This window comes from Diabrotica undecimpunctata, chromosome 6, assembly GCF_040954645.1.
Source record: "Diabrotica undecimpunctata isolate CICGRU chromosome 6, icDiaUnde3, whole genome shotgun sequence".
Taxonomy (NCBI): Eukaryota; Metazoa; Arthropoda; class Insecta; order Coleoptera; family Chrysomelidae; genus Diabrotica; species Diabrotica undecimpunctata.
In genome coordinates this window covers 118,379,272-118,404,196 of record NC_092808.1, presented here as the reverse complement: position 1 = coordinate 118,404,196, position 24,925 = coordinate 118,379,272, and the positions used below count along the sequence as shown (strand labels likewise).

Sequence of the window (24,925 nt, the reverse complement as noted above, 5' to 3'; positions counted from 1 at the left end):
GTCAACTTCTATCAAAAGACCTACCCCTAAATCTAATCCTATAATACCCAATCCCTACAGGGACGAATTTATTGACTATAAAGAGAAACTTATATTACTTGTCACATCTCATATTAATCAACTTATGTATACCAATAATCAATCTCAACCTATATGCAATTTAGAAAATGAATTAAGAAAACTTATTTCTAATAATTTAGAAGAAACAGGTAATAACAGAGAAACGGATAATTTAGCAACGAGTGACAATGAAAGCATTCACTCGTATTATTAATTTCCAAATGCACAGTCAACTTACTCAATCTTCTTTAAATATTTTACAATGGAATTGTAGATCGTTAGTAAGTAATAGGGATAGTCTCATAAATTATATTAATAATTCTCATGTAGATATTATAATTTTATCCGAAACTTGGTTGAAAAACCAAATAGACTTTAAATTAAAAGGGTATAATTTTGTTTCAAAATGCCGTGAAAGTGGCTATGGCGGTGTAGGCATTTTCATACTAAAGGGCATTGATTATCAAATAATTAACATTAACTATAATTTTAATACCGGAATAGAAGTGTGTGCAGTCTTACTTAACAAAATTAATATATCTTTTGTGTCTATATATAAACCATCTGACATCAGAGTAGAAAAGACTGATTGGATACATTTATTTGAACAATTCGATTATAATAATACAGTTTTTTGTGGTGATTTTAATGCCCACCATTACATGTGGGGTCCGATCCCGGATGACCGTAATGGTAGAATATTAGTCGAAAGCATGGATTTTTTCGAATTAGTTTCTCTAAACGACGGATCACCTACTAGAATCGCCGCGAGTGGCAATCATTCTGCCGTTGATTTGACTATCACCTCAGCCTCATTAACAAATCGTATAAACTGGTCAGTATATCCCGACACATTGGGATCCGATCATTTTCCTATTAAAATAGAGCTTAAAATTAATCCTACTTCTTTCCTAATTAATCCATCAACAAAATGGAACGATTGCCGCGCTGACTGGAAGCTATTTCAGACAGATTTAGACAAACAATTATCCACAATTTTATCATCTAATAATCTTTCTAACGATGAGAAGACAGCCCTACTCTTTCAGACTATCTCTCTAGCTGCTTCCAAATCTATGCCCATAAAAAAACCTTTTACTCCCTCAATTCCAAGGCCTTATTGGTGGGATGAGGAATGTACATTCATAATAAAAAAACGATCAGAAGCATTGAAAGCGTATCGAACCCAAAGTAACTATAATAATTACATAAACTATAAAAATATAGCAGCCCAAACCAAACGATTATTTAAAACAAAGAAAAAAAGTAGTTGGATAAATTTTTTAAATAGTCTAAACAAAAGCACACCTCTTTCAAAAATATGGTCAACCGTCAGATCAATTTCCAATAACTATCAGTATAACAAAAAACCTCAACTTTCTGAAAATCTCATTAAACAGATGTTAGACCAACTTGCACCTTCATCTGCCTCTGGTAATGTTGGTAGGATTAAAGAATTTTTTCGTTTTAACACTAGTGTAGATTCCATGTCAAAACCTTTTACTCCTTCAGAACTTGATTTCGCACTAAAAAAAAGCAGAAATACAGCCCCCGGTTTAGACGGTTTTACTTATAAGATATTGGACAAATTGCCGTCAAATGCCAAAGATGTTCTCTTACAAATCTTTAATAGTTGGTGGTTGAAACAAGAATATTGCGATACTTTAAAAAATATTATCATATGCCCTTTACTCAAATTTAACTTAAACCCAGAACTTCCATCATCTTATAGACCCATTTCTCTATTATCATGTGTGACAAAATCCTTTGAAAGGCTTATAAAATTTAGATTAGAACATTTTATTGAAAGTAGTTCAGTTTTTCCCTACTCACAGTATGGATTTCGTAGAGGTCGAGGTACCATTGATGCTCTCATACATTTAGTTACGGATATTCAACTCTGTTTTTCAAAAAACGAATTTATGCTATGTTTGTTTCTAGATTTAAAGGGTGCATATGACGTGGTTGATTTGGATATATTATATTCAAAAATGGTGGGGTGTGGTATCGATAAAAGATTATCTGTAAATATAATAAATTTGTATGTGAATAGAAAAATATACTTACGGGACCATAGAAATGTATTACACGGTCCAAGAATATTATATAACGGTCTCCCACAAGGCTCAATTCTAAGTCCTTTATTATTTAATGTTTATACTGCAGATCTGCATGGTTTGACGGATGAAAAATGCAAAATAATTCAATATGCAGACGATATATGTTTATATACCAGCCATAAATCCTATGAAGATTGTATGTTGAATCTAAAACTTAGCTTTAGTAACTTAGATAAGTGGGTGAAACAAATGGGTTTTAGTATATCACAAGAAAAATCTTCGATTGTATGTTTCACTAGACGTAGACAAAAAGTCACAGGCAAATGCCAGATAGGTGATTATAATTTCCCCTTAGCAGAAGAGTATAAGTATCTAGGCATGATCCTAGATAAAAAACTCTTGTGGTCCAGCCATATAAAGTACGTAAAACAAAAGTGCGAGCGTGGAATTAACCTTCTGCGTTTCGTTTCTAAAAAAAGATGGGGTGCAGATCAAAATATCTCTTTAATGTTTTATAGATCCTACATACGATCCATTCTGGATTACGGCTGTGTTCTTTACGGTTCAACATGCAAAACAAATCTATTAACTCTTGACAGAATACAATTTAAATCAATAAAAATTTGTCTAGGAGCTATGATGTCTTCACCAAACCAAGCAGTTCTAGCAGAAGCCCAGGAACCACCTTTACACATACGTAGGCAAATGTTAGCCAACAAACGTCTAATAACATACAGATCGTTTAATACAACTATGGTTCACAAAATAGGTTTACTTTTGACAGAAAATTTAACAAATTCTTATTGGAGAATAAAAAATTCTCCTCCTCTTGCAGAATCTTTTATCGATACGAATTCATTTCAATCTTATATATTACAGCTCCCAAAATTTCCTTTTTACATACAAGACTTTGAAGTTCTGATAGACAAACCAACCATTATAATGCCCTCTTATTCAGATTTGCCAATTTTAACTAATATTATATTCAAATCCATACTAAGCAAATTAGGGGAAGATTTAACAATAATTTATACAGATGGTTCAAAAACTGTTGAAAGTACTGGTTTCGCTTTTTTTGTTTCAAACTGCAATTATGTTGAGAAATATCGAATTCCTGAATGTTGTTCTATTTTTACAGCCGAGGCTGCTGCTATACAGAAAGCACTAACTTGGTGTGTCACTAATTATTGTGAGAACATCGTAATAGTATCAGATTCTCAGGCAGTATTACAAGCTATTCGTAGCCATCCATTGGATAGTTTTCAAAACTCCATTATACTTGATATCAAAAAATTATTACATGATCTAAAATTCACAAAAAAAACAGTTACTTTACTCTGGGTTAAAGGACATAATGGAGTAATTGGAAACGAATTAGTGGATGGTATGGCAAAAAATACATCTGAGATATCAGATATTACAAATTTTTACTACTTTAAAGATCTTTTTTCTATTATCAGGAGTATTGGCAGGGAAAGATGGATGTCAAAATATAAAGAGGTTCAGAAGTCTTCAAGAAACCATTACTTTTCTATTCATCCATGCTTACCAAAAAATATTCCCCATTTTAATTTTAACTATAATAAAGTACATTCTTCGTTAATAACCCGGTTAAAACTTAACCATGGCCTCTTTCCAGAGCATCTGCATAGGATTGGAATCTATGAAACCCCTTTCTGTCCTTGTGATGGTAAATCTGTTGGAGATTTGAACCACTTATTTTTCGATTGTCCTAATCATAGGGAACAGACTCGAAGCCTATATCTAGATTTAATTGATCTCAATATTAGCCTACCAGTGAACATCAGCAATCTGTTATCTTATTCTGACAAATCTATATATAATATTCTAATCAAGTTTATAAACGATTCTAAAATAAAAATTTAAACATCCTTATAACAATTTTCTGTGGCAAAAAGATTTTTTGTCTAATGCCATCTCTCTCTCTCACACACACACACACACAAATCATCTTAATGACGTATTTCCTCAACGATAGATTGGCAGAGGCAGTGATTTTCAATGGCCACCAAGAAGTCCTGAGTACAACCCGCTAGATTTTTATTTTTGGGGACATATGAAGTCCTTAGTTTATGCCAATGAAATTAATACACGAGACGAACTTTGGAGATACATTCAAAATGCAGGTAATCTTATAAGGGGACAGAATAATATTTTTTAACGTCCAAAAATCCCTTATAAGAAGACTTAGAAAAGGCATAGAAATCGGAGAAGACCATGTAGAACATTTAGTTTGAGTTTTTGTGAGTTCTTTTAAGTTAAAATGTGTTTAGTTTTGATTTATCGTCAAAACGGAAACCTTACGTTAGTTGCAACTTTGTTTATTAGTTTGGTATTTGATAGTGAAATTGTAAATAAAATACTATTTCTTGTCTAAGATTATGCCTCTGTGCCAATTTTGATGGCAATTTATAAATATACAGGGAAACTATTAGCAAAAAACGAAAAACAAAAATTAACTTTAACACCCTGTATCTTTTTTCTCAGCAACATTTTATTAAGGCATATTTGGCCCAATAGCCATATTTTGGTCCAAATAACCTGTCCTTAGTCTATGTCATAATAGTTTATGACTCACCCTGTATAAATTTGATGTTATCAGATAAATCGAATGTAAAGTGTTAGTTTTGCTTTAAAATTTTGATGCAGAAATGCAGCTACATTTGAAGTAGCTTAATAAATTATTTTAATGTCATTAGTGATTAATAAATAAATAAACAATTTATAAAAAATATAATTAAATATACAATAATATTTACAGTGTGTTTATGTCATAGGTAACAGCAAAATTATTTAAAGAATTCAACATTATTTAGCTCAAATAACATTGTAAGATTTTACAAGTATGTTTTTCGTTTCTCATATTTCATTTTCATTACCTTCAGAATCTGAACTGTTATCTTTAAAGTTCATTATTACAGGTTCGATATTAATATTACACATATTTTGTTCTCTAATAAACCACTGTTCAATTAATTTGTTAGTATGTTCTACACACTTTGCCCAAACGACATCATTACACTTTTGAATTGCTTCCTTCCACATACTTAAAACATATTTATCTCAATACCCATATCTCTCAAAGTATTCTTTAAGCAGTTGCCTTTGAGAAAAGGATGGAAGATAGGAAAATAAATTAAACCAAATAATTTTGTGATACTAAACTATTAAATAATTTATTAAAAAAGAATATCAAAAAAAATTATTAAAGTCAGACAATTTTACAATTAATCGAAATCATATATCATATGCGCTAATCCACATAATTAAAATTACAAATTCATTAAAATTCATATACAAATTATCAATAATTGTTTGGACTTGTATTCAAATAAAAGATATCTTCTCTGTGTTTTCTTTTTTAAATTAAATCAAGGCAAAGAATTTTCTTTCAAGAAATATTACTTCTTTTAATTTTATTTATATCTGAATTAAAGATGATATTTACTTGCTTGTTCGGTACGGCATTTTATTTCTTGTTGAGGATCCCGTTGGTCATGTTTTTCTTGTACATATTGTTCCTACTTTATTTATTTTAGCATATTATCTAAGCGTGTATCGTCCTAGAAAAAGATGAAGCGAAATATCTAAAAACGAAGGGGATTTTTGTATTAAGATAATACCGGATTTTATACCATTTTATATAAAATCAAGAAGGAAGAAGCAAAAGAATTTGATAAACAGTTTTAAAAAATTACGGTTATTAACAATCAACATTTTCTTATTGTTGTATTTATTTACCCAAATTGTAGATTTCATCTGAGTAATTTCTGGTTATGTCAAGTTCGTGCAAAATATTATTAAAGGAATAAGCGTGCTGGTGTAAAATCTACTTAACATTAATTACTAGTTCATTCCCAAGGGAATAGTGAAAGATGTATACCAAGAGAAGGAGGATAAGTTTATATATTCCCCTTGGAATTTGTTTAAATGTCTCTTGTGATCAATAATACAAAATTTGAATGAATTTGAACGACAGTAAATGTTAGAGTTAAAGCTTTAAAATTATGTAGTTTATTTGGTTTGTCATTATTTAATTAATAGATTATTAATTAACAGATATTGGCAACTTACGTAACATTCATTTCTCACTTTTTGTTTTATTAGTTATTCATAACACTTCACAGTTGATATACACTTCTCCAAGAAATTAACGCACCACTTCAATAAATCAATTTTATTTGTAAACAGGCAAAGAATAAAAAATAAAACTTCACCAGATTTATTCTACATTTTATTAGTTTTATTAGTAATTATAACAATTTGTCTACTCATTAGAAAATGTTGAATTACAGGAGAAAAAAAAATAAAACGGAAAATTCTAAAGAAATAGTAAATAAAATAAATAAAGAAAAGTAAACTAAAATATGAAAAAAGTCTTAATAACCTCTACTACGTATAACAGCCTTACATCGTTGGCCCATACTTAAAATTAATTGCCGAATTTCATTTTGGTCGAGTTCTCTCCAAATCTGGATCAGCCTCTCTCCCACTTCCTGTAAGTTGTTTGGTTGGATCGGTGTCGCTCTTAATCACCTACCAAGGCTATCCCATAGATTTTCAATCGGATTTAAATTCGGACTATGTGCTATCCATTCCATAGTGTCAATTTTTATCTCTTCTAGATAATTTCTGACGATCTGTGCAGCTTGAGGTCTGGCATTATTTTGCTTTAGTAAGAAATTTTCACCGATATAAGGAGCGAATGGTACTACATGTTGCTCCAGGATCTCTAATATGTACCTTTAAGCTGTAACAGTTCCATTTAGTATGACCACTAGGTTCGTACGTGCGGTCACAGAAATACCACCCCACACCATAACGGATCATCCACCAAAAAATGTGGTGTGTGAGAAGTTACACTGAGCATATCGTTCGTTGGGTCGCAACACACGAAAACATCTGTCATTATTGTACAAACAAAATCGGAATTCATTAGTAAATAGGGCTCGTTCCCAGTCAGCCTCTAACCATTAACGTGTTCTCTGGCAAAATGTAGTCTCCTCCTTCGATGCTCTGCAGTTAATAGAGGATCTCGGGCGGCAATTCTAGGTGTTAAGTTTATTCCCTACGTTGCTGGCGAACAGTTTCAGTACTAATTTGTATAGCATGCACGTCTCGAAGCTGAATTTGTAGACTTCAATGTGTTACAAAACGTTGTCGAAGAGCAGAAATTCTTAAAAATCGATCTTGAATAGGGGTAGTTACCCGGTTTCGTTCTTGCCCTAAGCTGCGAGTATGATCCTCTGTTTTGAGTAATTTTTCTAACACCCGTGAGACGGATGTGTGGGACACATTAAACCGACGACCAATTTTTCGATAATTCCAACCTTCTTCCGACAGTATCACTGCTTGGGCACATTCATCTCGGGTTAAATTACGTGATTGACGCTCCATAATAAACACAATTAACAATAATCAACAATTAAACAGTAGCCGAATAAAATTCGTGAACACTTGGAAATTAGTATATTTATAGAATTAGTACATTTTTCGCTTCTTTTTGTTTTGTTGCAAAAAAAACTATAGCGATAAAATACAGTCAATAAATATAGAGTGTACGAATAGCATATACAAGGGGCTTGCAAAATATAACATTACAATGGAAATTTTTATTAACGGTAATAAAATATTTTAATATTTTAAAGTGGTGCGTTAATTTCTTGGAGAAGTGTATTAGACAAGCCTTTTAATTGGGAAGAAATATAACACAGCTTTTTATTCGTTTATTCCAAATTAAATTAGAACTACAGCTAGTCAGAGCATAAAAATTTGCAAATAAACAATTATATGTTATATAGTACTGGAGCTAGAGATATAAAAGTTGTTTTTTGGTAGTCTATGTTTTTAGTAGATTTTCGATAGAATCAGAAACAGCCAAGCAGAGATAAGAAATATGGTAGGTTACGAAGTGGTCAGGCAATTTAATAACTTAGGCTCCGTTATTACTAACAATGGAGGTTGCGGAGACGAGATCCGTCGACGCATCACAATGGCCAGATCGATAACAGCCAAACTCACAAAAATTTGGAAGAACACTGACATCACAAAAAACACAAAATTACGCCTTGTTCGAGCATTGATATTTCCTATCGCCACCTATGCTTCAGAAACTTGGACAACAAAAAAAGCCGATTGAAAGCGTAAATATTGAAATGTGCAATGTAAATAACTCAATTCTAGCAGAACTTAACATAAAAACTAGACTCATCACAACTATCAACCAAAATATACTGAGAAACCAAATAAAGGACATGACTGGTCCTTCTGTTTGCTTCTCCGAAGCAAAACAATATGCACAGGAGAGAGATAATTGGACAAAATTAGTCCAAACAAATTACATGGCGCCACTACATCCTTACGAAGGAGAAAAGATAGAGGAGGAGATGTTCTTAGTATTTTACTTTTGTTCAAAATATTTGCTTTTACAACGTGCTCTCTCAAATAAAGAAGTATGGCATATTTCAGTGTTTTGCTGATTCAATAAAACGTTTGGTTGTGATTTATTAATTTTTGCTTTTGTGATTCCTTCCATTTTTAATTTGTTTAAAATGAGCTGGTTATAAAGATTGAATAGTAATCTGTAAGAAGAAAAATCTCAATTATGATCATAGTCAAAATTAGTAATTTCGAAATGGTTTAGATTTTTGTATATCTTCTTTCAGTAATATTACACCAGGATCTTCTGAAAATGAAATTAGAAAAAATTAGTAACAGTCAACACAATTACTAAAAAACTTCCGAACAGAACATAACTGCTTACCTTAATCGAACTCGACCAAATCGTTGATAGTGAAAAAACTGAGGCAAAAATAAACTGTACTTGAAAAAGTGAACATACCAGCACATCCTCTGAAAAATATGTGTTACATGACAATTCATCTTTGTGCAGATTATTCACTACAACAATAATGTTCCAAAATATATGATAGCATGATATAATATATTGTGACCATCTTCCTTCGATTACAATGTAATCTGTTACTCGCGTCGCTCGCTTAGCTCGCTCTGTTCGTAATATCAAACTCGTTCGATAAAGAGTTATCCAAAAGGAATATAGGAAAATGTATATTATAAAGATAAATTGGATCAACAGCTTACTGTGCACTGTTGACTTAATTCATTAAACATTCCATCCATAAGAGAATTACGATATATTTTATCAGATCTAGTTTACATGCGTCCTTTTTTCCAATAATAGTTATTTATTATACCAAGTCGGTAAAGTAACTCTTTATCCAACGAGTCTGATTTTACGAGCAGAGAGAGCGAAGAGAGCGAGACGATTAACAGACGAGTTTTGTTGTCGATCATAAAAAACATTAACAAATAGTCATATTTTGTGTAATCTTTTTATTGCACAAACATCCAAAAAATAAGAACGACGATAAGAACGATCGTTCTTATTGCAGACAGCTTTGATCAGGCACAGATAATGCTCCAAGAACTCCATACTGCTACAAAAAGACTTGGTCTTAAAATTAATTTTTCAAGAACACAATTTATGACAAATTTAGTCCACAACAAAAACATCTCAGTAGAAGACAAAGATATTGAGCCAGTTGACTCCTATAAATACTTGGGCCATAAGATAAGAATAAGTCGAGACAACCAAACAATCGAGCTGAAAAGAAGAATAAAGCTTGCTTGGGCTGCATTTGGAAAGATGAAGGATATTTTTAGGTCTAAGATTTCAATGTGTCTGAAAAGAAAAGTATTTAATCAGTGTATTTTGCCAGTGATGACCTACGGTGCAGAAACCCTAACACTCACAAGAACAACAGTGAGTAAACTACAAGTTGCGGAAAGGGCAATGGAGAGAATAATGTTACGGATTTCTCTACGTGATAGAATACCCAATGCTACTATACGCAAAAGATCAGGAGTAGCAGACGTTATTGAAAGGATAACAACACTAAAGTGGAACTAGGCAGGTCATGTAGCAAGATCAGTTGATGACCGGTGGACAAAAAGAATTTTGGAATGGAGACCCCGAATACAAGCTAACAGAAATAGAGGTCGACCCCCAACGAGATGGACAAATGACATAAAAAGAGTGACTACAAATTGGATTCAGATGGCGCAAAATCGAACTAAGTGGAAAAGCATGCGAGAGGCCTATGTTCAGCAGTGAACGTTAGAGGCTAGTTGATGATGATGATGATACAAAAAATATATGGTCATAAATACAACAGTTTTATTTATGTTGTGTTATATTAAATACCGATTAACAACTTTACATGTTAGAAAAATTAATTCCTGAAGTGGAAGGTGCTTGAATTAAAAATGTTTTATCAACGTTAACGTTGACATCGGTATTAATATTATCACTAACAGCTTTTAATTTTAGACAAAATAAAAATTGCCTATGACATTGGTAACAGATGCCTTTTTGTATGATGGCGGCTTTTGATTTTTAATCGATAGTTATCAATACTGAATAATAACTAAATCGGTAAATTAAATTTAAGTTTTGATTTTATTTTATATGAATATAATTACAAAATACTACAGAATTTCACTTTTTGATATGCATTTAATTTATAACAACGTGATTTTTGTACAATATTTTTAATAATTAGGATAAGACAAAATTTAAATTCAGTTAAATAAATAATCGATTACTGTCATCGACCACTGACATTCAATTTCAGTCAACTCGATTAATATTTGCAGCAGATAAAGTTCTTGTTCTTTCAGTACAATAAAGTGTTACTTTAATGACGGTTGGTGATAAAAAATATAATATAATATAAAAATATAATCTAATTTGTTAGGAAACGAATTTATTATAAAAGCAACAATATTTTAAGTAAGAACTGAATTTACCAATAAATTTATTTTTTTCAGAGCTACACAGGTTGCATATCAATACTACCTAACGGTTTCACCTGCTGATGGGCATCTCTATGTATCTGATCCAGAAAAACACCAAATTCTGAAGGTATTGATGCTTGATCCAATTCAAGACCCCAGCATCAATAGTGAACCGGTACGTTAGATGTATTTTTGGTTAAAAATTTTGGCATTAAATGTATTATCTGCATTAACATCTACATGTTGTGAATCATAAAGCCTTATTCAAGTATAAACCAGAAACATATGGTGTTATTGCATATATATTAAATAGTGTGCGTCACCTAAGAAGAACGCAGATTATCCAGCAGATTCTCATTTTTGTACAGGTCAAAGCCGAACATTGTTGACATTTATCACAGCAAGATACTTTTTTAAGAATACTCATCAACCATTTCTTGACAACATTCGGAAATGCTAAAGTTGCGTGGTGTTGGTTCTTCCTAGTAGGCGATTCCTATGTTTGACACACATTTAAACGAATTGATAATTCCGGGCGATTTACATCCTGAATATTGTAATTTACTAAGAAAGTTTAGACAATTACTAATAATAGTGGAAGTGTTCATCAACAACTAACTGTACCTTTGTATGCGTAATTGTCGATTTCTTCTTCTTGGTTATTTCCCTTATTTACTTAATCATTCTCCTTCATGTGGTTACAGGTGTCTCGGTTTTTTTGTAGTATTCATTCATTTTTCGCTATCTAATATTGTTCATCTTTGCGATATTTCAGGCCCGTCTCCATTTATTTTTCATTGTTATGAACTAACCTGTGTATATACATTAAAAAATGTACTTTTTGCAATTTTCAAAAAAAAAAGATGTACTTCCATGTTTATTATATTGTCTTTATAGTAACGTTCGTGTTTAGATAGGATCTATTGTATTGTAACTATTTCCGAAAACCTGCTGACTCTGGAGACGTAAATTTCGAATTAATTTGTTAATGGTATTCTTGAGCCAATAATGCTGAGTGAAGTTTCTTTTTATTGTACCGTTTGTAGGTTTCATGGTTCTGATAAGGCTTACCTTCCAGATATTCGGCTAGCGTTAATGGCATTCGTTTCAAGCGTCAACTCTTTAATCCGATTCGATGATACTGCCAGGTATCGTACGGCCGTAGCATCCACGGAGGTATTCTCCATATCTGGATGATCTGCGACCGCCGCTCTAGAAGAGGATCTAAGGTTTCTCGACTCCATCCTTGACCTCGTGGTAATGATGCGTACCCGATGCGTACACTCCACGTGAAGTTCACTGGTAGCTCTATAGTCCTCAAAATCCCACGGACAACTTAGAATACTTTAACAGTTCGATAGTGTTTTACTTGACGGTGTATTATTTTCTTACATGTATTGAATATGAGTATTCTAATTGCAGTGTACGCTTTAGATTTCACAGAGATGCCAGCCCTTCACGTTTCGACGTGTGGTCGAGCACACATCCCACAAGGTGTGTGTAAGAACACCATCGGAGTGGCGACTCTAATGTTGGTGCTACACCTCGCACGTTACCTCCGCGGAAACAATCTTATGTCTTGTAAAAACGTTGATTATTTCCGTCGAGAAGGTTTCTAACGACGAAGTGCGACTTCGACTCGGCCACCGAGGAGTGATTCAAAGTCCACTAGGGGCTTTTATTCAATCCTAACCGTCGGTAGAACAGCGGAACGCTGTGCCAGTTCAGCACGATCTGAAATAAATATAAAGCAACCTGTCTTTCCTATCTCAAAGATCGATGCTACCCAGTCAGGGAATGTTCACTCCGAGTCTACAATTTTTTTCAGGAGGTGACAACTGTACTATTAAACTTTCTTCACCTCGACGAAAAAATGACCAACAGTCGCTACTCCAGCTCCTACACCTTCTAGTGAATGCTTATAGACTTCGTTCGTATGCACTGTAAAAAGATTTCGGACTCTTCTTCAAAGCGAAGTCTTCGCAAAGGTTCAATATTGGGTAATAATAATTAACGTTGAATTTTCAAATAGCACTCGGCCAACAAGGTCTAGCGGGGCTAGTAGTGTAAGACGACTAGATCCCGATCAGAAGATGTGCTGCCTTTTTATACACTTCGTGTTTGCAATTTCGCAGCAATCTTTCGCCGAGAGGCCCATGACAACGCAGTTAATGTTAAAACTGTTTGCGATTGGCCGGCCAAAGTGACAATCTGCGTCGTGATTGGTCACTTCAGGCGACACAGGCTGTCGTACGGTCGGTTGTGGTCAGCAAGGTGCCACCGCCAATGCAGAATACTTTAACAGTTCGAGTTTCTTACTGAATTGCTGAATTGTATATATATATATATATATATATATATATATACATATATATATATATATATATATATATATATATATATATATATCTATATATATATATATATATATATATATATATATATATTATAAATATATATATATATATATATATATATATATTTATAGTTATCTTACATAAATAATTTTCTAGTATTCTGAGCACGGTGGATGCCTTGAATCTCACAGAAATGCCGGCCTTTCAAACCTCAACGTGTGGCCAAATTCACACTCTTCTAGGAACGTCGACAGACTGTTGACTCTTGGACAGCCCCTCACTCCGTACCGCCACCTCTCGCGAAATAATCTCAAGTCCCGTGGGGACTTTTATTTATTTCTGCCGAATGGTTTGGCGACGAAGTGCTACTTCAGCTTGGCCACCGATTGAGGAGTAATTCTAAGTCCACCTGGGGCTTTTATTTACTCCTAACCGTCGGTGGTCTAGTGGAACGCTGTGTCAGTTAGACACGATCTGAAATAGCTTTAAGACAACCTGTATTCGCCTATTTCAAAGATCGATGTCTATCTCTCCAGGAAGCGTTCTCTCCGAGCTGTTAGCTGGCTTTCGCGAGGTAATTATAAGTCCGTTGCCACACTTTTCTTTACCTCGACAAAAGATAGATAACCTCGACAACGCCGGTTTCTATACTGCTTGTTGGCTTGAATAATATCGTAGCTGCAAGGCTTTGTGATTATTCGAACACTAATGAGCTTGTGGAATCGTCTTTGAAGGGAAGTCTTCTTAAATTGACGAAATATTTATTTAGGTGATAATAAAACGCAGAATAATTGAAAAAGGCTACTCGACCAACGAGGTCCAGCTGAGGTCAAGATGTAGACCGACTTAATCCCGATCGGAAGATGCGTTGCGTTTTTAAGCATTTCTTGAGCCATCTTCCGTTGGAAGGCCAATAAGAACATAGTTAATAAAATTGTTTGTTATTGGCTGACCAGAGTGACAATTTTCGCTGTGATTGGCCGCTCTGACGACAACACTGCGAGTTTGACTAGGACAGTAGATCTGTCAACGAAAAATTCCGGTGTAAAATCGCAAGTAGGGCAAAAGGTCTGATGGTACCCATATCGACACAGACAGGGAACGTGGACTGGGTTTCGACCGTCTGAAGACAGGTTAGTTGTACCCTACTGATGAGTCGTCATTGTAATAGTAACCTTGCTCAGTATGAGAGGAACCACAAGTTAAGATATTTGATTGAAGTATTATTAACGGCGGGATTATATCTGAAACCCTATGAGGCCACATCCTTTCCAGTCAAATCTGGAAACGATATCTCTAGTTTAATCAATAGGCTTAAAATAATGTGATTTTACTAAGCAATCGTAGTTTAATACAAAAAAATTAGATTTTTTTTTTCAAATGTATCTTCTGCTTCTGCTTCTTGTTTAGAGGCAAGTATCTGCTGATTTTCCTGTTCGTGTCATTGTGGGATCCTTCTTTATCAATATTATTAGTCTTCAAGTCTTATCTTGTGTATGTTAGTATTCACTAACATGTTCTTTAAGAATGTTTTTATTAATTTGTGAAAAATATTTTGCTATCAATATCTTTCCTTTTTAATCGCTTTTAAAATAAATGTTACCCTTTTACTAGTCTATGGCGAGTTGCTAAAAAAACTGCTCACAACTAAACATGTTCCACTAACCATTTATGGAAAATTATAATACAGTTTATCCATGTCTATTGTGTGTGTTTTTTTTGTTCCTAAAATAAATCTTTATACGTAAAACTAAGAGTCTTAAGATGTCTTAAAATTAGTAAATTGAAAGCTTTTAATATTTAATGCTTTCCATTATGAACACAAAAAAAAAGGAATTAAGTATAATTTATAATATAAGTATAGCTGAAAAGTTACGTAAAGTAAAATTGATCTCAAATCGCAAGTAAATTTAATCAAAAAAAATTAAAATTAAAAAAATATTTAGACATTATATCATATTCATATCCAAATCCATAATTTATGAATTTTTATAAGAATGGTATTTTTAATAATTGTAATAATATATTTTCAGGTCGTTGGAAACGGTGAAAGGTGCATTCCCGGAGACGAATCTGCTTGCGGAGATGAAGGACCTGCTAAACACGCCCGATTGGCACATCCGAAAGGTATAGCAATTGCCGTTGATGGTACTATGTACATTGCCGATGGAACGAATATCAGAGCAGTTGATCCCAAAGGAATTATCCACACTTTAATTGGAAATCACGGGCACCATAATAGGTGGACACCGATTCCTTGTAAGGGAGCTGTGGAAGCAACTCAGGTAGTTATATATATTTTCTAACTTATATTCTTTATATATTTAGATTTAGCTTTAATGGTTTTCTAAAATTCGTGCTAAAATCAAACTATTCGTTTCAACGTATCGCATTTTCTAATACCTCAAATTTTAAATTATTAACAGGAAATACACCAAGTAAAGCATTTTTAATTATCGATGTTTAAATATAATTTAAATTATATAAATTATATATATATATATATATATATATATATATTATTAGAACAAATTATTAGAACAACGTATAACTAAGACATCGTCGAATAATAATAAGAACATAGAATAACATTGAAATAAGGGAGGCTGCACCGTAATTGGAAACGGTTGATAAGGCTGCACATGATGATGATGATGATGATATATATATATATATATATATATATATATATATATATATATATATATATATATATATATATATATATATATATATATATATTCGAAAAGATATTTCCGCGATTAGTACAATTTAACCTAATGCTAAGGTTAATACTATTACAAAAATTACTTCCCCGAGCTTTCGTCATTCTCTCTTATGTCTTTTTCGGGGCTTCCGAGATCTCATTCTCCCAAGCTCCCGTATACTACTACACGGATCACTAATCACTGCACTACTGCTACTGGTAACTGCGGACGATTCATTTATACCGTCGATGGTGACGTGGTTTGTTTGGAGTTGGTTGACGTGGGGTTATCGCGAACGTTTCTGACGACGGGATTTTGATTACAGGGTGGAGCGGACGATATTTTCTTTATGAGAGGTCTCCATGTAGAAGGAATCTGGATGTCGTCACCTCTTTTATTGAAACATTGTGACCTTTTTTCAATTTCTATTATTGTGTACAATTGTAGCTCATTTTACGAGAAAAGCTGTCAAGATACTCAAAACTATATGGTTTACTTAAGTTACATAAGGCAGTATTACCCTTATAACCAATAGTTAGCTCTATAGGATCACGGTTGCAAAACACAAAGGCAAAATTTCTAGTTGACCAGCTACAGCTATGCGCAGAAGCGGACTTTTACGTTAAGAACGCAAGCCATTTTATCGAGCACATAAAGGACGCAGAAGATATCCAATACCACAGGATGCACTAAATCTAACAAAGTATTCTTTAAGTCGATTCTTGGAAGATGGGGCCCAAGATGAAAAAAGACTGCTCCGAAATCTTCGAGAGTGGTATCAAGAAACATTCACTTATATGTTTCAAGCTGCCCTAAAAAAAGTTATTATTGTCGATGTGGTGGCCAACGTTAGATAATCGGTCAGGGTACTAAAATAAAAAGAATCAAACCCCCAATTACAATAATTACAAATAAATGCACAAAATTAAAAAAACGTTATGGAAAAATGTAGCATGTAATTAAATTATAAGTACTTAGAACAAACATAAGATTCAAAAGAAAATAATATAAAACAAGATAGGCTAAATAAATTAGCTTAAAAAAATAAAAAAATTGCGAAAATAACTTACAAAGCAGATACCTAAAAATAAGTGGATTCAAGATATACATCCACCATGCTTATGATATAACACAACTTATACGACAATTAGCCACAATGTTTAATAATGTACCTCAGGTTTAATAATATTCCTATGTCTTCAAGAGAACCGAAGGAATGATTAACAAGTAGTATGACTAAATACGATAAACCTGCTATAGAACAGACAAATACCATCGGATATCATATAAATTTTAGAGAATATATATGCAAGAAACAGAACCGAAATGAAAGTTCGGTAAAAAAGTAAAAGAAAAACAGAAACGACTAAACCGATAGACATTACAACTGGAATCAGACAATCAGAGGATGAAGATGATTCCATCACAACGAATGCAACACCCGTTTAATACCAAAGCTAAGAAATTTAGCATGAAAATTCCGTCATATCAAATGAAAAACTTAGTAATAGCAAAAGAACAACTAAGGTAAAAACTTGAAATTGAAAAGCAAAGGATAGTAAAACTCTTGGAAAAAAATTATCGAGCGACAATAAAAATGAAAATAAAGTAAGAGAATAAGTGGCAAAAGCAAGCAGAGCAGCAGAATGCCTGACTATTTACAAAACAATACGGAGAAACAGACACTTAAAAATGGTAACAAAAGCGCGAATATACATACAAGTTTGTAATACGACCTGTCATGACATATACCGCAGAAACAAGAACACACACAAGTACGACAAGAAGATGTTTGGAGACAAATGAAGATGTTTGGAGAACAAGGAGTAATGAGGTTAGAGACATGTGCAGAATAAATAACATTAATAAAGGGAAGGCAAGGAAGAAAAGGAGATGGAATAGCCATATCAGTCTTCTTCTTCAGCCTTCATTCATCCATTGTTGGACATAGGCCTCCTCCAATTGTTTCCACGCTTCCCTATCTTTTGCAATTCTCATCCACTGCTTTCCAGCTACAGCTGTTATATCGTCTATCCATCTCTTTTTGGGTCTTCCCACGCTTCTTTTTGTTTCTCGAGGTCTCCAGAATGTCACTTTATGAGACCATCTGTTGGTGTCTTGTCTTGCTACATGTGCTACCCATTGCCATCTCAATGTCGCTATTTTTTCCATGATGTCGGTTACTTTAGTTCTTCGACGTATTTCGGTGTTAGGAATTTTGTCTCTGAGGCTTATATTTAACATGGCCCTCTCCATGGCCCGTTGAGTTACTCTTAATTGTTCTGCCATTTTTCTTGTTATTGCCATAGTTTCCAATCCATAAGTTGCAACTGGTAGTATACAAGTGTCATAGGTTTTTCGTTTTAAGTGTATTGGGATTTTTCTGTCTTTTAAAATGAAGCTCAACTTCCCAAAAGCAGCCCATGATAATTGTGTCCTTCTTTTAATTTCTAGGGTTTGATTTTCCTTTTCGTTTTTAATTGCATGTCCTAGATATATATATTGTTCTACCTTTTCTACATTGATGTTATCTATCGTGATGTTTTCTAGGCTGTTGCTTAATATCTTTGTTTTGTCGAGATTCATTTTTAATCCTATTTGATTCGATTTGTGATTTAAATCTTGTAGCATTGATTTTAGTTCATGGATATCTGTGCTCCATGCATATCAGTAGAATGGCAGAAAACAAAGTAGTTAGAATAGTTTGGGATTAGCCGCCAGTTGGAAGAAGAAGCACAGGTTGTTCGCAGAAAAGATTGAAGGATTATATTTCACGAGGGTATGAGGTGAGGTCCAAGAAAAACAGGCAATTTACTAATCAAAAAATAGAAGAAGAAGAGGAAGATATACGTCTGATTGAAAGGACAGATAATATAAAGAAAATAATTGAATTGAGGTCGTCGTTGGAACGACCTAACTGCCAAACTTGAAAACTGAAAAACCATGAAAAGTAAAAGAGCCTATGGATCACAAGGAACAGTAGATGGTACGAAAAAGTTAGGAAAACTCTAGTCGATAACGAATATGAATCACATGAGCTGGAACATCAAGCAGGATTTCGAGCTGGACGATCGTACATCGACTACATCTGCACTTTAACCCAACTAAATGAAAAAAAAAATGGCTAGGGATAGACCAACCCATCTATTATTATTTACCTTTACCTTTATTTACCTTTATACAGAATAGATAACAGCTGTAATAGAACAGAAATAGAACAGCTGTAGCAGAATAGTAAAGCTGTATAACAGCATTTTTAAAAGCATTGTACTTTATGGATGCTAAACCTGAGTACTCAACAAGAGAACAGAACAAAAACTTTTTAAAAACTTTTATTTAAAAAAATCCTGTATAAAAGCTATATATATATATATATATTCTAAAATTGCCCTTTCGGGTTACATCACAAAACGTTTTCGGACTAATATGTCCATCATCAGTGCAGTTACCAGGTATACATAAGGAAAGCCCCTAAATATGAGGGTAAAAGCCCTTTAAATGATGTTAGTTAATACATATTTGTTATGAAATTTAAATGATGTAGTTTTAAACAGAATTACATCGTGGCAACGCAAGACTTCCAGGGGGTTGCCAACCCAAGAGAAGGTTGGGTCCTTAATAGGTTTAAGACTACAACATCATTTAAATTTAGCAACAAATATGTATTAATTAACATCATTTAATTAGTTTTTACCCACATATTTAGTGGCTTTACTCATGTGTACCTAGTAACTACACTGATGATAAATTTATTGATCCAAAAACTTTCTGTGATGTAACCTGAAAGGGTAATTTCAGAATATATATATATATATATATATATATATATATATATATATATATATATATATATATATATAGATATAGATATATATATATAGCTTTTATAAAGGATTTTTTTAAATAAAACTTTTTATGATACAATAGTATACAGCCAATTACAGGAATTTCATTTTTAAAAACTCCTTGTTCTGGAAATCGATATTTACGCAGATCAGCAAGTATGTCAATAATGATGCACGTAACAAATCACGGACGGAACACCCACGATCATCGAAGAAATACAGCAAAAACAGGTTATTTAGTACAGACATATGATAGATCATCGCCTACCGAATATAATATTGGATTGATAGCTACCTGATTGAAAATACGAGGAAAGCCGAAAATAACATGGCTTAATGGAGTATAGAAGGCAATATCAAGGAGAGATCTACGACCAGGTGACTGGGTCGATAGACGTGAATGGAGACTGAAACCAGAAGGTGCAGGACGCTAGAAACCGGACATTACGTATAAAATAAATTGGGACTACTCCTACTACACCTACTACTACTATAATTTAAAGGTATAAAAACTGACTGATTTATGTCTTATTTATAATAATTATGTCAGTTACTACAATGGTGTTGCTAGTTTTTAACCTTTACTGTTTGCAAAAGCTTTTCTATGATGACCCATTACCTTTAAAGTTAAAAAGGGCAAAGTAAAAACGTTTATTTACTGTTCTAGAAATGAACCGACGAGTATAATTTGTTTCTATTATTAATCCGTAATTCCATAAAATAACAAAATGTTACATACATCCACATTTGCAATTAAAAGAAACATTTTACAAACCTCAGGATAAAATTAAACGTTTGAAATGAATTTATGCACATTAAGACAATAACTAAAAAAGTTTAGGCGAAACTACTAAAATGAGAACATTACTAAAACCCTTTGTGTTGAAAAAGCGTCGTGACTGTAATAATTCACAAAAGAAGGAGTTGCTAGAAAATTAAAATAACTGCTACTCTCCATTCCAACTCCTTTTCTCACGGTTGTTAACAGTAATATATTTTCTTTGTGTTTGGAAAGGAAATTGCCAGTCACGTTTGACATTCAAATGATTTATTGCATGTTACAGATTAGTATGATTAATTTAATATCACTTAAATCCTTATTTTGTACATTTTATTAACGATTATCGAGTTATATGTTAACTTATTTTTTAAGAATGCTAAAAAAATGTCTTGTTTAAATTTATATAGCATTACAAATAATTATAAAAACTAATCAATTTAAATACTCAATAAAACAAACAAATGAATATTAATATAAATACTTGAGGGTAAATTTAACAAATACTGGATCAGATGAAAGGGATGTAATAAATAATTCGACTATGAATCCAATCAGGTTAGCCGAAAAAAAAATCTAACCTTACATGGTGAGTTACCCCAAATTTTATTATTGTAACCTTTAAAGGGGTTTTTAATTATGTATCATCATCGACCTTCCCCAATCTATTTTGCCAGTCGTTTATGTTCATCGCCAACCGATCTTCCTCACTTCCTCGTCCACACCATTCCTCCATCTCAATGTTGGTGCACCTCTACTCCTATTTCCTACTGGTGCCGCTAATGGGGTTCATCTGGCTGGGTAATTTTTATTTGCTCTTAGCACATGTCCAGCAGATCTAAGCCTACCTATTTTTATGAAAGATATTACATATTTATTATTAACTAGTTCTTTATACTTCTCAAACAGGTACTTTGTTAAGTAGCTTTTTAGATCCATACTTACAGATTGGGGTGACTGGGGATACTGTTGTCGTTTAAAACTTCATTGGCATTTTTGTCTGCTGCGTCGTTACCTGCTATTCTAAACATGTGATGGGACCCAGAGAAACTTGAGGCTTGTATCTTTTGTATGCAATTTATTAAGTTCTTCCTTTATTAGTAAAGCTAATGGATGCTGCGTGAATATTTTCCAGATTATTTGTAGTGATGACATAAAATCTGTTACGAATAATATTTGGTTCATCTTATTTGCATTTGCGAGTAGTAACGCTTGGTAAATTACATAGAGTTCTCCTGTTAATATAATTGAAGTAATGTGTAATCGGAGTGGGAGTTAATTAGATCTCTGAAGAGTTGTATAATAAGAGTAGGGTTAGTGCTATTTTTTGATATTGTAATAGACTGCAATTGACTGTTGGAACTATTATATTCCACGGTGAAGATAAAGATATATTTTTGTATTGATACAAGCATTGAAATTGCTTCCAGTTAAGTAGTTTCATTGCATGATAAACTCTGCGGGAATATGGGAGATTGAACTTTGAAAAGTAAAGAAAAACATTGTACGTACTACATTTTTAATTTATGTGTTCTTTACAAATTTTTGTTCCTTTTATTACTATTATTGTATTATTGTTATTTTCCGTATTTCCTTATAGGTTCAACTTCAGTGGCCAACTGGACTTGCTCTTAGTCCTCTCGACGGTTCTTTGCATTTCATCGACGATAGACTGATCTTCAAATTAACCGTAGATTTGAAAGTAAAAGTAGTAGCCGGCACTCCACTACATTGTCACCGTGAGGAAAATAGCACCAAAGTCAGCGAAAATGTTTTAGGTACAGTTTTGGCAATGGCGTTTGCACCTAATGGCGACATCTATGTAGCGGAGTCGGATACTCATAGTGTCTACTATATAAGGTTGATAGATACAGCTGGTAAGTAAAATTTAGATTAAGATGATTCTCATGTACCTATTTCTTAAAAATATGTGGATGTATATTACCCGAAAAGACAACGATTCCAAAAGCATACTATTAGAGTAATGCTTCTCGTATCGAATCTTGTCTGCTCTCTTCTATCTCTATCAGATATCTTCTTCTTCCTATGCCGTCCCCATTAACGGAGGTTGGCGACCACATTTTTAAAGGCTTCTCTATCTTTTGCAACGTGGAATAATTCGTCTACAGTCATGTTTGTCCAGTCTCGAATATTTCGCAGCCATGACTTCCTCTTTCTACCTATTCCCTTTTTGCCATCGACTCTACCCTGCATGATGACCTGCAGAAGACTATATTTATTATTTCTTAGTATGTGTCCAAGGTATGCAGTCTTGCGTACTTTTATCGTTCTCAACAATTTTTTGTCTCGACCCATTCTTCTCAGCACTTCCTCATTGGTGACCCTGGCAGTCCATGGGATTCTCAACATTCTCCGGTATATCCAAAGTTCAAAGGCTTCAATCTTTTTAACTATTTGCGCTTTTAGTGTCCATGTTTCTACCCCGTACAATAGTTGCGACCAGACGTAACATTCAACAAACCTTAGTCTCAGCGCAATATTCAGATTTTTGTCACAGAACAATTGTTTGAATTTTAAGAACGCTGCCCTTGCCATTTCTATTCGTACCCGGATCTCTTGGTCTGGATCTAATTCTGTGTTGATGTAAGCTCCCAGATATTTATATTTTGTCACTCTCTCTATTTGCTGTCCACCAAGAGTTAGTTGTTCAATATTTATTGGACTCCTTGATACTATCATAAATTTGGTCTTATCTGTGTTGATGTAAAGTCCCATTTGAATGCATTCACTATTTATTGCATCTAGTAAAGTTTGTAGATCTTCTATACTCTCAGCCATAATTACCGTGTCATCTGCAAATCTCATGGTGTTTATGATTTCTCCACCAATTCTTATTCCCTCTTTTCTTTCCCATAAGGCTTTTCTGAATATGACCTGTGAGTACACGTTGAAAAGCGTCGGAGACAAGACGCATCCTTGCCTAACCCCTCTCGCAATCGGTATATTATTTGTTTCTATATCGTTCACCTTTACTACTGCTTTCTGGTTCCAGTATATAGCCTTAATAAACTCAATGTCTTTTTTGTCTAAATTGATGTTTTTTAATTCATTTATTAACTTCATATGCTGCACTCGGTCAAAGGCCTTCCTAAAGTCTATGAAGCATACATATGCATCTTGTTATATTCCCGACATTTCTGCAAGAGTACCGTCAACGCAAATAATGCCTCTCTTGTACCCATGCCTCCTCTGAAGCCAAACTGAGTTTCATCTATCTGCTCCTCACATTTCTTATAAATTCGGTTTTGAACAATTTTCAAGAGAATCTTTAAAGGGTGGCACATTAGGCTTATCAATCTATAGTCATTACATGATTTGGGATTGTTGTTTTTTGGTAGAGGTAAAAATATCGATTTAAGCCATTCTTCCGGGATGTTGCCCTCTACATATATGTGGTTGAGAATTCGGGTGAGTCTCTTTATATTACCGTCATCTAAGGCTTTTAACAGTTCAACTGGAATTTGATCAGGACCCGGTGCTTTTCCTTGTTTTGCATTCTGTAGGGCATTCTTTACTTCTGAGGGTAAAATTTGTAGGTATTGTTTTTCTTCACCTATATCTTGTTCATTTTCTCTCTCGTCATGGAAAAGATGGATTATATATTGTTCCCATACTTCCTTTATTTTGCTCTCTTCAGTAAGTATTTCTCCATTATTATCTCTTGTTATGAGTGTTCTTCTTTGTCTGGTGTTGCCTGTAAGTTCTTTCATTTTTTTATGTAAGTTTGAGGTGTCATGTTTGTTGCTGAGTTCTTCCAATTCCTGGCATTCTTTGTTCATCCATTCCTCCTTAGCCTTTTTGATTTCATATTTGATTTTATTCTTGATGGTTTTATATTTATTTTCATCTTTATTTTTGTATTTTCTTTTTTCAGTTATTAGCTCAACTATTTCCGGTGTCATCCAGTCTTTTTTAGTTATTTTCTCTTCTTCGCCTAGGACCTCCTTTCCCGCTTTTAGTATGGCTTTTTTCATATCTGCCCATTCAACGCTTCCTTCAGTTAATTTATTTATCTCTGCGTTTAGTTGCTGTTGGCAGTTGTCGTCTTTTAGGTTTTTGATGTTAATTTTGGTGGTTTTAACTTTTTTCTCCGGTTTCCTGAGTTTAATGTTTTATCAGATATATTTAAAAGAATTAATATATTATTCAAAGGAATTTTTTAAATAAAAATGTTTGTGATACATGGTGTACCAACTACAGGAATTTAGTTTCTTTGTGAATATAAAGACTATTTCGAAGAAAACATTGAAAATCCAGC

General features: G+C 33.4%; 1 protein-coding gene across 2 annotated transcripts in view; it reads left to right on the top strand.

Moving 5' to 3' along the window:
* The window catches only part of Ten-a (Teneurin-a transmembrane protein), a 621,367-nt gene that overhangs the window by 537,203 nt on the left and 59,239 nt on the right, over window positions 1-24,925 (top strand). For both annotated transcript variants that reach the window (XM_072535236.1, XM_072535235.1), the window contains 3 exons: window positions 10,992-11,133; window positions 15,349-15,600; window positions 22,247-22,523. In XM_072535236.1, the coding sequence (XP_072391337.1) occupies window positions 10,992-11,133; window positions 15,349-15,600; window positions 22,247-22,523 (671 nt within the window). The remainder of the gene's footprint in view (window positions 1-10,991; window positions 11,134-15,348; window positions 15,601-22,246; window positions 22,524-24,925) is intronic.